The sequence below is a fragment of the Thamnophis sirtalis genome, unplaced genomic scaffold (assembly GCF_051295495.1).
Source record: "Thamnophis sirtalis isolate CommonGarterSnake01/CBP01778 unplaced genomic scaffold, rThaSir2_p1.2 scaffold_9, whole genome shotgun sequence".
NCBI classification, from domain to species: domain Eukaryota; kingdom Metazoa; phylum Chordata; class Lepidosauria; order Squamata; family Natricidae; genus Thamnophis; species Thamnophis sirtalis.
This window is the reverse complement of record NW_028261389.1, coordinates 13,902,779-13,917,490: the sequence shown is the minus strand read 5'-3', so window position 1 is coordinate 13,917,490 and position 14,712 is coordinate 13,902,779. Positions and strand designations below refer to the sequence as shown.

The 14,712-nt window shown below is 43.8% G+C and overlaps 1 protein-coding gene across 8 annotated transcripts in view; it reads left to right on the top strand.

Annotated features, from left to right (window-relative positions):
- CALD1 (caldesmon 1) overlaps positions 1 to 14,712 on the top strand; it is a 220,412-nt gene that overhangs the window by 85,110 nt on the left and 120,590 nt on the right. For 3 of the 8 annotated variants that reach the window (XM_087722851.1, XM_087722849.1, XM_087722847.1), the window contains exons 1-2: positions 9,592 to 9,880; positions 10,593 to 10,701. In XM_087722851.1, coding sequence (XP_087578977.1) covers positions 10,631 to 10,701 — 71 coding nt within the window. In that variant the 5' untranslated portion in view covers positions 9,592 to 9,880; positions 10,593 to 10,630. Of the gene's footprint in view, positions 1 to 9,591; positions 9,881 to 10,592; positions 10,702 to 14,712 lie in introns of those variants that run through there. The other 5 variants (XM_087722855.1, XM_087722854.1, XM_087722852.1 and 2 more) reach the window with 4 other exon arrangements.

The window sequence follows — 14,712 nt, the reverse complement described above, 5'->3', positions numbered from 1 at the left end:
AACACTGTTTCCCTCTCAATACATTTCTATGCAATTTTACACTTTTATTCCCATTATTTCTTTCTCTTTTACTTATCAATCTATGTTATTTGCATCAGACAGCCTTTGTTTTTCTTTTATTAGTATACCGTTTTTCCTAGACTTATAAATCCTGCTTTTCTTAGACTTTTATCCCTAATTTCTACTACATCTGTAATACAAACTACCTTTTCCAAATGGAATCTCTTCTAAATTAAGGGGGGAAAAACCCTCCTTCTCAGATCCTTTTAATCTTTATATCTGCCGTGCACCGCACAGACATTTTTAAAGATTTCTTTGTGAAAACTGCTTTTCCACTGTCTCTCTCCATCAACCTTCCCCATCCCTACTCTACTGGGTCAACAGTAGTTGTGGGATTCAAATTGTTTTGCTACCGGGTCTGTGGGCGTGGCTTTGTGGGCGTGGTGTGGTTTGGTGCAGGAGTGGGTTCCTGCCAGTTCTAACCTCTTCTATAGAAAAGGTTCCACAAATCTACAGTGCCGTTTAGAACCGGTTCCAGCTCACTCCCCCTGCCCTTCCGCAAATCATCAAGATAAAGAGCGAGAGGAGGAATTCTGGGAGTTGAAGTCCACAAGTCTTAAAGTTGCCAAGTTTGAACACCCTTGGGGTTTTTTTTTCTAAAGGGTTAGGGGTGCGAGGGTCTTGTAACTTGAGAGCTTTAAGACTTGCATGCTTCAAATGCCAGAGTTTCTGAGCCAACATTTTAGTTGCTAAGCAAGAGTGTTGTTAAGTGAGTTTCACCACATTTTACAAGTTGGCCACCACCACCCAGTCACATGGCTGGCAAGCCACTCCCACTTGGTCACATGGCTGGCAAGCCACTCCCACTTGGTCACATGACTGGCAAGCCACTCCCACAAAGCAGGCCACAAAACCATCCACCTTCTCTGTGGTCTGAAGTGGAAGAATCCAGGAACAACTAATCTGTTGTTTATGTGAAGTTGGCCTTGGTTCCTTATAAAAGGTAAAGGTTCCTCTTGCACATATGTGCTAATTGTTCCCGACTCTAGGGGGCGGTGATCATCTCCGTTTCGAAGCCGAAGAGCCCAGCACTGTCCGAAGACGTCTCTGTGGTCATGTGCCCAGCATGACTAAACACCGAAGGCGCTACTTTCCCACCAAAGGTGGTCCCTATTTGCATTTTTACATCCTTTTGAACTGCTAGGTTGGCAGAAGCTGGGACAAGTAACGGGAGCTCTGTTATGCAGCGCTAGGGATTCGAACTGCTGACCTTTCTGATCAACAAACTCAGCATCTTAGCCACTGAGCCACCGCGCCCCTGTATAAACCATGTGTTTAATCAACAACCAAGTGTTTAATCCTTATAATCCTTATAATCCATAACCATGTGTTTAATCCTTATAATACCATGTTTTTAATCAACACTCTCCATTTCCCTTCCTATAAAAGAATGATGGGAAGCTTAAGTGGGTTTGCCCATATTCTTGAGTTAGCTTAAAGCAGCATGTAGCATTTCAAGGATTCCAGGATGCTATTTTTGCATCATTCCCATTCTTGAAGTTATGGAAATAAATTCCATGACCAGAAATTTGGGAGGCCTGCTGTGGTATGGGAAAAAACGAGAGATGCCAGGGGAATTCCTCTCACATCATCCCTCCCCCTTTTTCTTCTTTTTCTGTGGAACTCGAAAATAATTCTCTGGCTAGATGGAAAGGAAGAGGAAATTTCTGTTCAGAAATATTCTGTTTTAACGGAGTTCTCAAATCTGCCAGCTGGCTCAGCATGAGACTACTGTTTCACCTACCCCTTTTGGAACTGGAATCGATATTAAAGGAGAGAAATTTTACATAGGAAAATATTCAAAATCCTAAACATATCTTCAATAGCGACCCTCAAAGTGTTTAGTCATTTCCAGAGTAATTTTTGTCTGCTTTAACATTTTGTAAGATATGAAACAGGAACCACGCAACCTCAGAACAGTAGTATAAAAAATATCCATCTTTGAATATTAGGGAGGATCTTTTAACAGATTAACAGAGTTGGAAGGGACCTTATAGGTCTTCTAGTTCAACCTTCCTGCTCAAGCAGGAGACCCTACACAGACACTGTTCTAACTGGTAGCTGAGGAGAACTTTCAATTTGTTTTGGCTTTTCTTTTTTTTTTTCTTTTTTAAAGAAAAATGCACGGGGAAATGGAGTACCATATTTTTTGGAGAATAAGTTGCACCTTCCCCCCTCCCCAAAGAGGGTGAAAATCTGGGTGCATCTTATACACTGAATGCAGCATTTTTGACCTATCGAAACCCTGCCCCCTTTGCAAAAATGGATGTCCGGAGGGTTTAGGAGGCTTGCAAAGTTCTCCTGGGGACTGGAGAGGGCAAAACCAAGCCAAAAACGGGCCGTTTTTGCCCCCCCCAGCCTCCAGGAGCACTCTACAAGCCTCCCAAAGCTCTACATGCCCTTTTTTTGTGTGTATGCAAAAACGAGGCGTACAGAGGGTTTGGGAGGCCTGCAGAGTGCAAAAACTTTTTTTAAAAAATTATCTCTTCAAAATCATGGTGCGTCTTATACTCCAGTGTGTCTTATAGTCCGAAAAATACGGTATGCAATACTTACATGATGGAAAGCTGAATACATCATGTATACTATAGAGGCATGCACACACCTCAAAGGTGCACATTTTTGTAGCTTAAAGAAATGTGATGAAAGTGGGACAGTATAAATTAGACAGAATTGATTAGAACCACAAATAGACCGATATAACAGTAGTTCTTGACTTACGACTAATTGATCCTGAAATTAAGGTTGTGGTGCTTGTAAGTTGAAGAACCCCGTGACTGGATTTGAAGTTACAACTGTTTTTTATGACAGTCATTAAGCAAACACTCAGAGAGGCAGAAACTCACCCCTCCCACACACACCTTTGTTAATGGGCCATTAAAGCCTGGGCCAGTCTATTCCTCATAACAAAGATCTATCCCATTTTATTGCCCTTCATTGCACCACCCACCAAGTTTCAACCAAACTTAGCACACAGACAACCTACAAAGCTAGCTATGACCTCTGACAGCAACCAATCAGGATACTCTTCCTGTGCCCCGGAAGTTCAAAGCCCAGAGAGGGCATAAAACCCTTATTCTTTATTTATGTATCCCAAGTTGTTAATCTAATTTTTGGCCACTACCAGGTAGCCCATATGCATCCATGTAGAACTTTTATAGGGCTGAATGAGACATATATTGATTTAACACCGCCTATCATTAGAAGGTCTTGAAAGACTTAACGATGGAAGAATGAAGGGAAGGGCTGAATGAAAAACAAAAGTGTATATTCACATGACTTAATATGTTTATTTTGCTTGCGGTCCCAAATGAACTGTTCTTTTTGGAAAGAAGCAAGTTTTTTCATAGATTTTTTTTTTTTAAAAGACTGATGAAGAAGTTCAGTATTTGCAGTGAAGATCAAAATGCTGCCAAGTTTCCACTCAGGACGCAGCAGATGTGGTTATTTAAAAGGAACACCAAAGGAGAAATTGCTGAATCAAGATACACCTTATATAGACTCCTAGCCACACAAGGAAATATTAAAAAACGTTTGTATTTTGCTTCCATCTATTCATCTTGTAACCCAGATCTGTGGGTGTAGTTAAACTGGTTGGTAGGGTGTAATGAGGTGGTAATGGGTAACATAACTGCTAAGTCTGTTAAAACGGAAGATTTCTCTTATGCATGTTGGACTTCTTTTTCATACTGTATCTTCTTTGTCAGTCACAGCAGTTTTCATAATTCAGGGAGCAAGGTAGTCTGCTTATAAGAACTGGATTCTTGAGTTGGTTCTTCTCTTCCTAGTTGTTGCTTGCATCCTATTCTGCCTTAGGCAATGTAAATGGTTTGAAGAAGGGGTAGCAGCAGTGGTGGGTTTCAAAAATTGTTCGAACTTACTCTGTGGGTGTGGCCTCCTTTGTGGGAGTGGCTTGCCACCCATGTGACTGGATGGGAGTGGCTTGCCACCCATGTGACCGGATATGAAGATGCCGACGACACTTGTCAGAACCACCTTAAATTACCTCACACACAGCACTGGCATGCATAAGAATAGGATGTAAACTTGTTTTTTAAAAGGCATCTTTGGTTTGCGTTAAAACAACTTCAACACACACAATGTTCAGATTGCACCACAAACGCAGTAGTCATCCTTACCTTTCACAGAGGCACTGAGTTTTATAAATATGAGCATGATAGTGTAGAATAATCATATCCAAGGACCAGTGGTGGGTTTCAAAATTTTTTGGAACCTCTTCTATAGGTGTGGCCTGCTTTCCGGGTCCACTGGTGGAACCTCTTCTAACCAGTTCAGTAGATTTGATGAACCGGTTCTACCGAGTAGGTGCGAACTGGTAGGAACCCACCTCTGGATAGCAGATGACACTGACTGATGACAAAAAGCTTTGATTGTGCCGAGCACGGTAATGAGGATTAGTGACACTGTTGGTGAGAAGGATAAGACATGGAAGGAGAAAGGCTTAGACGCAAGACTTTGCAATTGGTATTGCTAAAGAGAGGACTTTAATCTACTGTTTGGAGCTCAATGGTTGAAAACAGAATTTCTGTCTCACATTCTCTACTATGTATAAACCCTATTAACACTCAATACTCTTTTTTCAGCTATGTATTCAAAATGGACTGTGATATCCCTATCTATCGCTACCATCTCTATATCATAGTCCATTCTGAATATATAGTAGAAAAAAGAGCCTTGGGAGTTAACACGGTTGATACTACAGTATATAGCAGAGGTGTCAAACTTGACTTCATTGCGGGCCGTATAAGGGTTGTGTTTGACGTCAGGGGGCCGGGGTGGGTGTGGCCAGGGTAGGCGTGGCCAACTTGACATCACTCGTGTTGGGGGCACAGGTGGTGGTCCAGGCAGGGCTGGGAGGGATCCACCTGCAGCCTTCTGCCAGCGAAAATGGAGCTCGGTGGGGCTGTGTGCGGTCTTCCCGAGCTCCATTTTTGGCTGTGACAGTCTCCTCCAGTGAAAACGGAGCTCAGGAGGGCTGCGCACAGGCCTACTGAGCTCTGTTTTCACTAGCAGAGGCACTACAGGCCGATCCTTCGCTGTTTCCAGGGTGGCCCTGTGGGCCAGATCTAAAGCACCCTGTGGGCCGTATCCAGCCTGTGGGCCTTGAGTTTGACACCCCTGATATATAGTACTGTGAAGCCTCCTCCCATAAGATAACAAAGAAAAGCGATCATGGAGAGGATGTGTAGCCTCCCTGACAATACTGCGGACCCTGGTCAAGCATCACTTATACCTTATGTCCTGGATAGAAGGGAGTGAACTTCGAATTGTCTTTTCTGCTGTCCTCATCACTTTCTGCACAGACTTCCTGTCCGAAACAGTAATACCTCCAAACCACAAAGTAATGCAATATGACAGGATGCTTTCAAACATCCATTGCTTCTTGTTCTACCTTCAGGTGCTATTCTCCAAGGGCAGGACAAGAAGCAATGGGTGGAAACTAATCAAGGAGAGAAGCAACTTAGAACTGAAGAGAAATTTCCTGACAGAACAATTAATCAGTGGATCAACTTGTTTCCAGAAGTTGTGAATGCTCCAACACTGGAAGTTTTTAACAAGATGTTGGATAACCATTTGTCTAAAGTGGTGTAGGGTTCCCTGCCTAAGCAGACTAGAAGGCCCCCAAGGTCCCTTCCAATTCTTCTCTTCTCTTCTCTTCCATTCCATTCCAATCTATTCTATCCCGCTATAGAAAGTGGAAAGGATATGGGAAGGAAGATGTACTCTTCTCATACAACACAGAAAATGCAAGTGCTGCTATGCCTTCTTCAACAGTGTCTCACTGTTGAGCGAGAAACAATAAAAAGGAATACATGCAGGATATAAACAAATAAATAAATCTGCACCACATGTAAATGAACCATTAGCAAAGATGGAATCTGGACTAACCCTCTTTTTTTTCTCAGTTCCTGCATGAAGAATTGCCCCTGTTTACAGCTGGTTTAAACTAGAGCCAATGATCCTCTTCGGTAAAACTTTTCCAAACATCTCTGAACAGATTTTGATAGAAAACAGCTTTATTTGTTTTCCTTTAAGACAGACTAAGGACCTCATTCTTTTAGATACTGCAGAAGAATGCTTGACATGTGGTCAGATTAGGGTGCCAGTTTAAACAACTTATGCTCAAGTCAGAGATGTGTTAGCTTGCTTCATTTTTTTTTAAGATGAAGGCGAGGAGGGGGGGTTTGTTCTTTCTTCTTCCCTGGGTTGCTTGCTTGTGGTCCAACAGATGCTATTGCACACAAATAAAGCATTACATTATATACACACAAGGGTCAGAATGCAGAGTTTGCTCTCGGATGAGCTGTTCCATATCCTGAATGATGCCTTTAAGAACAGAGCAATCAGTTCAAGTTGTCTCTCTCCAAGGTAACGAGGGTGGTGGGCCATTCCACAGATAACTTCAGGCTGTCTCTTTTATAAACTTTAGTCCTTTCTAGGCACATTTGTGCAGATATTCATCAGCTGTGGACTATTGACCCCTTTCAGATATCTTCCAAGGATAAAATCCATGTGGAGCTTCTATAGAGCCGAAGGGGGCTTATATTAATTTAATATTTTGCCTTTCATTAGACAATCTCATCCCAGATTCTCAATACCAGTTTCACTTAAGGAGATAAAGAACTTATTGAAAGAAGAGGTCAACTATCTAGAAGGCTCTATTCGTAAGCAAAGCAATTACTGCAGGCAGAAATCCATTCAATAGCAATAGCAATAGCAGTTCGACTTATATACCGCTTCATAGGGCTTTCAGCCCTCTCTAAGCGGTTTACAGAGTCAGTATATCGCCCCCACAGTCTGGGTCCTCATTTCACCCACCTCAGAAGGATGGAAGGCTGAGTCAACCTTGAACCGGTGAGATTAGAACCGCTGAACTGCAGATAACAGTCAGCTGAAGTGGCCTGCAGTACTGCACCCTAACCACTGCGCCACCTCGGCAAGGCAGGATATTTCAAAACCACTTGCAGCGAAGTTTGATAGGATTAGAAGCAGCCGCTCACCGAAGATCCAATACAAGACGAAAGCCATTAGCCACAATAGGAGTTGTCAAACACACTTTCAGAACACAAGTCCCTTCATTGCAGTCCAAACTTCAAAGTCACAAAAAGCTAAGGCAATTCTAATAGGGGAACAAATGAAAACTGGTATATATAGGCAGCGATGCCTTGTTGAACAATGAAGGAATAAGATCTCTGTTTGAAGGTATGAAATGCAAGATTAACAATGAATAGAAGTATATTCTCTGGGGGAAAACAATGCTAATGTTAACTGAATATATATGGTAGAAGGAAAATGAGACCTTTAGTTACATTAGAGGAAATATCTGAGATGGTAAACATTATTTGAAGATGTAGATGTTAAAACAACCGTAATCAAACGACATGCTGCATGTGATGATGGTTTCCCCCCCCCTTTCCTTCTTGGACCTTTTTTTGTCCTTTTTGGCCTCCCCCCTCCCCCCACCCTTTTCCCCCCCTTTTCCTTCTTGGACCTTTTTTTGTCCTTTTTGTCCTCCCCCCCACCCTTTTTTTTCCTCTCTCCCTTGTTTTATTTTGTTGTTTTTTGTTTTTTAAACCCTAGCTTATTGTGGTGCTTATTAAATATACAATAGAGAGATACGGGATGTATAAACTTAGTAGGGATGCACCTGTGATTAAACGACATATTGCATGTGAAGATGGGTTTCCCCTCCCCCCCTTTTTTCTTTCCATCCTCTCCCTTTCCCATTGTTGTCTGTGTAACAAAAAATAAAAATAATTAAAAAAAAAAGTCACAAAAAGCTGGGGGCTCAGATAAACAATAAGCCAGAGGTTCACCAAATTAGCTAAGACAAACACCTAGGATTTGCATTTCCTCTTTTGCCTATACAGCCAGCTATGACCCCTAAATAACCCCTCTATGACCACCCATAGGAATCTGACAACAGCTAATAGGATATTAAAGGGCATGTTCTTGCACAGGAACAGGAAGCTCAAATACAAAGCCCAAAGCTGTATATTAACCTACCCACTCTCAACTCCATTTTGTCAGCTGTCCCAAAATCACATGTGGTCCTGCCATTAAACCTTCTTTCCAATCAGCCTCCATGTTCTCAGTGTCTTTCTCCCAGCCTGGAACTGAACCAGATGGATATTTCTACCTACACACACACACACACACACACACACAAACACACACACACACACAAAGCTAAAGACCAGGGCAACACCAGAGTCTGTGCTTGAGCATACCCTATGGGTGGCTCTAGCTGGCAGGATCCCCCCCTCCCCCGAAAATAACTCAATGACCTGTGATTCCTACTGGAGTCAACCTACTGTGGAACATAGTAGATGCAGCGTAGCCAGGAATTAGGGACTGTGGAAACAATACAGTGAATGCACTAAAGACCGAGCATTTTTGTTCCATTGCCAAAATGCCAGACAGCATTGTGAGTTTCTAATGGGGGGGGGGAAGGGGAGGAAAGAGAACAATTCAGCCTTTAAAGTGATTAATTGCTAACTTTTTGTATATGATGACATTGAGAAGCTCTACCCAAACCAACTGTGGTGGGATTCACTTAGGTTTACCACCGGTTCGCAACTATGAGCGCGCATGCACATATGCTTACCTTCTACGTGTGTGTGTGTGTGTGTGGCCTTCTGCACATGCGTTTTGCTCACATGTGCAGCGTCGAAAATGAGGCTACATAGGATGTTTTGGAGCCAGGGTGGATGGGCAGGCCCACCCACAGTTCGTCGCTACCGGTTCGGGCGAACCGGACCGAACCGGCTGAATAACACCTCTGGATCACGGGGATGCTGCCACAATCATGTGAAAAATAAGTCATAAGTCACTTTTTTTAGTGCCATTGTAACTTCGATCACTAATGGTTGTAAGTCGAAGACTATCTGCACCAGGGGTGGGTTTCTCGCCCCGTTCCAACCGGTTCGGTTGGAACGGGGCCGGCGGTGTCCTCATGCATGCGCGCAGTGCACACCTGCGTACTAGCATCTGCGCGATGCTCCAGTTGCTCCTGGACAATCGCGCAGGCGCTGTATGCGTCCTGTGCATGCGTGGAAGCGCAGAACTCGTCAAAACCGGGTAAGGACCGCGGGCGGGCGGGCGTGCCCTTTGCCGTTCCTGGAAGTTACTTACTTCCGGGTTCGGCGACCAACCGGTTCGCAGGGACCGCCGCGAACCGGTTGAAACCTACCCCTGATCTGCACCACACACACAGACATACAGACAGCTAGACACACAGGCAGACACAAACACACACATACACACCTCTTAATAATCAGCAAACAAGCGCTCACTAATACAAGATTCTTTTTTTTTGCTTCTTTAGACTAGAAAGTGCCTGTTCATCTCATGTTTGCTGCGTTTAAATCCGCTGCAAAAATGCTTGAATTTGGACTGCCATAAAAACTTGGGAAATTTTGAAAGGAGGAGGGGAAAGTTGCTTTTTTAAAAAAAAATAGGAAGAAAGAAAAAAGCAACCCTGAGCGCAGAGTCTAGGCTAGAATTCCAAAGGAAGTTGAGGGCCTCTAGCTCAACACAGGAAACGGTCTTGGAGCAGGCCTTAAATGCTAGATTCCAGGCAGGGTTTAACTAACCACTGACAGCTCTGTAAACAAAGCCGGGACAAAAAAGAGAACAGCTTTCCCTTTTCTGGTAGTCATTTTTACTTGGTGGGCCTGCAGGAGAATTCTCCTATATTTGTCTCGATAGGATATAAACCAAAGCCTGAAAGGGTTTTGCGCATGAAGGAGCTATAAAGGAGCAAGTATTTTATGGAGTAAAATCTGACAACAAGAAGGTAGGTGCAGCTTTAAATTGCAGATGCTTCGAACTGCCCAATTCTTTTTTTTTCCTCCCCACCCCTCCCTGCATATCTCAAATGTTGGTTTTAATATTTTTTTTTAAAGGAGGATTTTAAGGGGGTGGTGGTGGTATTTTAACCATTTGCCTCTTTTGACGGCTGACTTTCAATTGTTAACCTTTCCAAAACGCACGCTTTTAGCTTTGTGCTTAGCAGAGAAAGTAGCGTTAAAGTGCAAGATAATATTGGGTGGTTGGAAAACTGTTTTTTGAGCGTTACGGATTCTTTTCTGACTGTTGGACATCTGCCATGGTGCAAACCTGAGGCTACAGTGAAATTAACCTTCTTTGTGCGTCCAGTTATAGCGGCAAATGTGCCCATCTCCCTTAAAATTGTCATTATTCTTTTGCTAAACGTGCCGAGTGGGAGGAAGATGCCAGGAAGAAGCGTAAATAGTTCTTTTAAGACGTACAGACCCCCATCTGCTTCTTTCATCCCAAATGTTACAGCTTTGTTTTAATTTCCAGCGAGTCAGCCGACTCCCGAAGGGGAACTTGCTAAAAACCTTTAATAAAATGTTTGTGTGATTCTGGAGAATCCTTTTAACTGTGGATGTGAACATGACTATACTTGGATATGATTCGTTTCCATCTCTAGTTCTGACTTTCTCTCTCCCCCCCTTCTCTTTCTCTCTCTTTCTCAAATTCAGTCTGATTTGGGGGATTTATCTGCACTTGAATATATATCATGGACGACTTTGAACGTCGCAGAGAACTTAGGAGACAAAAACGGGAGGAAATGCGGCTGGAGACAGAAAGGTGGGTAATATTTGAGAACATTGACTGTGCCTGATTTTTTAATATTTTTTTTTTAAAAAAGCATTGACTTTGAAGCTTCATCCACTTAATAATCCAGGTGGAAACCAACGTACTGCGTGGTTCAGATGTTTGCAAAAAAACAAACAAACCCCAAACCATTAAAGGTGCCTCTTTGTGAAGGCTTTCTGCAAATTTTGTGTGGCCTGAGTTGTGCCTTCGGAGGGAATTCCTGAACTGGAAGAGGCTACGGGAGGCAGATATGAAGCTTCTTTAGTGTTTATTGGTTTTATTAGAAGGGAGCAGGAGGAGCTGGTAACAGCCCAGTTCAAAGTGTCTAACCACGATTAGGTAGACGTGGTTATGTTGGATAATTATGGAGGATGCTTGATAGCCTTTGAACACTTTTAATGTGTTCCAATAGGGGACGCGGTGGCTCAGTGGCTAAGATGCTGAGCTTGTCGATCAGAAATGCCAGCAGTTCAGCAGTTCGAATCCCTAGTGCTATGTAACGGAGTGAGCTCCCATTACTTGTCCCAGCTTTTACCAACCTAGCAGTTCGAAAGCACGTAAAAATGCAAGTAGAAAAACAGGAACCACCTTTGGTGGGAAGGTAACAGTGTTCCGTGCGCCTTTGGTGTTTAGTCATGCTGGCCACATGACCACGGAGACGTCTTCGGACAGCGCTGGCTCTTTGGCTTTGAAATAGAGATGAACACCGCCTCCTAGAGTCGGGAACGACTAGCACAAACAGTATGTGCGAGGGGAACCTTTACCTTTAAATATTGTTTATTAATTATTAATGCAGACAAGGTCTGATTTTAGTGACGTCTCTCAGATTTAGTCCCATAGAACAAGCATTGCTTGTTTGGCTGGTGTTTGTTTTTTTATTTAAAGGAATTCAACATTGGGGTCTCTAACAGATTAGATGTAGGACAAAGACAAATCAGCAGAGATTTTCAGGGAAGCCCCTGGTCTTGAGGATGATGTATCTCAGCTGCATTCCCCTATACAAGAATCTAGGTAAAGGAGCTGTTTAATCCTTTCTCCTTCGTTCAGAGCTTTCCCCCCAACATACTACCTGTGTAGGGAAGGATCAAGGCCCCAAAAGCAGCTGAGATGCCCCTGGGGGAATTTTGCAAACAGTTAACTGTTGTTCCCTTGGAGAAATGGGTTCAGAAGAATTACTGGTCTAGAAATGAGAACAGATCTGTCTCTTCTGCTTGACCCATGGCTAGCAACTTGCCACTTGTTAAGTGCGGACTGCTCTCTAGAAGGCCAGTTCCTGAAGATGAAATTCAATACTTTGGCCACCTAATGAGAAGGAAGGACTCACTGGACAAGAGCCTGATGCTGGGAAAGATTGAGGGCCAAAAAAGAACAAGATGACAGATAAGGAGGTGGCTGGATGGAGTCATCAAAGCAGTCGGTGTGAGCTTAAATGGACTCCAGAGGATGGTAGAGGGCAGGAAGGCCTGGAGGAATGTTGTCCGTGCAGTTGCAATGTGTCAGACACGACTTCACAACTAACAACTAACAACAACGAAGTGCAGAGATGGATGGCACCTTCCCCAGGGGTGAAACCCTCCCGATTTGGCCCGGTTCGGCCAAACCGGTAGGGACAATTGTCCTTGGTTCTGCAAACCGGTAATAAAAAAAAGCTTCCGATGATCGTGCGGCTCACAGCTGAGCTGCGCGACTGTTGGAAGCTTTCTCCCCTGCTTTTTAAAGCATTTTTTCCCCTGCGCGAACCGGCAGGGGGAAAATGCTTAAAAAATCTTTTAAAAAAAATAGCTGAAAGTGGGGAAAAAAAGTTGGCCACGCCCACCCAGTCACATGACCTCACCACCAAGCCACTCCCACAGAACGGGGGTGGTGGTGTTTAGATTTCACCACTGATCTTCCCCCATTCCCAGCCCATCGCAAATGCATCAGTTTTTATTCAAAATGGTTGATCAAGCCACGAGAATGGCTTCAGTCTAGTGCTTCATTATGATTTGGAAGGAGCTGAAGCTCTGATCCATTGCAGTGCCTCAGAGGATCCCCCTCCTCCCTCCTGTGACTAGTCATTGCCCTGGATTACTGTATATTCTGTACTGGTTGGCGGTCACCTTTTTTACTTCTTTGAAATAATCTTGTGGTTGATTCAACGAATATCTAAGTCAACAAGCTATCCTCCCCCAGAGAAGCTCATACTCCCTTCCACGCTTATATTGTCTGCCCAGATTGAGCAAAGGATGTTTTTCTTGCTTTCTCTCCTCCCGCAAAGCCTCCTTGGCCTTATTTTGTTTTTTTAAATAACTCTTTAGGTTGCCCTGTAAGAAAGCTACTATGAAATGTCCTGCTAGGATCGGTTCTTCTTAGCTGCAAAGTTCTCATAGGTTTATGGAGGAACGTAGGGATGGAAGAACAATGTATTCCCTGTCGCTGCGTTTGTTCTAGCATCACGGTTCGGGTGGTGCCATAAAGGGAAACGAAAAAGAAAAACCAAGACGGGTCTATGTTAGTGACAAGGCAGATATGGTGGAAAGAGAGATGAAGGCACTTCAGGGGTGGGCACCAATGTGAGCGTGCGTGCTTGCTTTGCTTGCATGTGCCCCCTCTGCGCATGCACAGGACCTTAGCAATAGCAATAGCAGTTAGACTTATATACCGCTTCATAGAGCTTTCAGCCCTCTCTAAGCGGTTTACAGAGTCAGCATATCGCCCCCACAATCTGGGTCCTCATTTTACCCACCTCGGAAGGATGGAAGGCTGAGTCAACCCTGAGCCGGTGAGATTTGAACCGCTGAACTGCAGATAACAGTCAGCTGAAGTGGCCTGCAGTACTGCACTCTACCAACTGCGCCACCTCGGCTCTACCCACACGGCTCTACCCATTGCGCCACCTCGGCCTTCCCTGCATGCGCAGAACATCAAAATGATGTCTGGGCAGGTGGGCGGAGCCTGCTACTGACCACGGCTGGCAAACGAGTAAGCGAACAGCGAGGTAAGCGAACAGTGAGGTGGGGGAATCCGCTGTGCCATGCGATTTAGATTAGCTAGAAAGCAGGAAATCCTGCTTTCTAATTAATATAAATTGCGCGGCTCAGCTGATCATCGGAAAAAATGGTTGGCCTGAACCAGTTGCATTTTTTTAAATTACCAGTTAGGGCAAATAGCTAGCATCTTTGCTACTAAAGCCTAACTGTCAGGTGCAAAAGGCCAGATCTACATTTGAAGGTCCAATTAAATCTATTTATTACCACAAAATCTATGCACAGAATCTTCTCATCTATTGATAGCAGCTTTTTGGAGTTAAATAAGGGTCAACAATATTCAAGGCGGCGGGATGGACTTAGTCCATTTATTGCTATGTAGGGATTCTAGGCTGATTTCTTTTTCTTTTTTAATCTCCATCCCCAGTTTCTGCCATACCTTCTCTTACACAACTGGAGTTCAAATCTACTATTTGGTCTAAGATTCGTTTCTGGAGCATGTAAAACAATGAGCATGTAGCAATTTCCACCCTTCCTATTTCTTCTCCTGCCGATCAAAGTGCAGAAATAGCTCACCTCCAAATATTTGAAACTAGGAGGCTGAGGGCTTCCCAATAAAATTGTACTTTCTAGGCCAGCTAAAACCTTAACGCAGTGTTTCTCAACCTTGGCCACTTGAAGATGTCCGGACTTCAACTCCCAGAATTCCCCAGCCAGCGAATGGGGAATTCTGGGAGTTGAAGTCCGGACATCTTCAAGTGGCCAAGGTTGAGAAACACTGCCTTAACACCTTTCTACTTCAAAAATATTCCACGGATAAAACCCCATCTCTTTCGTTATTTGGAAACTACAGTTTAAGTAATGGGGTTAGCTGGATTTACACAGCCCACTAGCCTAAAATAGGATTGGGTGGTTTGTGGTTCAGCTTGCTGTGGGAGATCCAGCAGTTCGGTTAGCATAGTTTGTAAGCCAGACCATCTGCGTAAACCATAACATGGCTTATTTTTGGTCGTAACGTTTTGTGAACACAGCAATT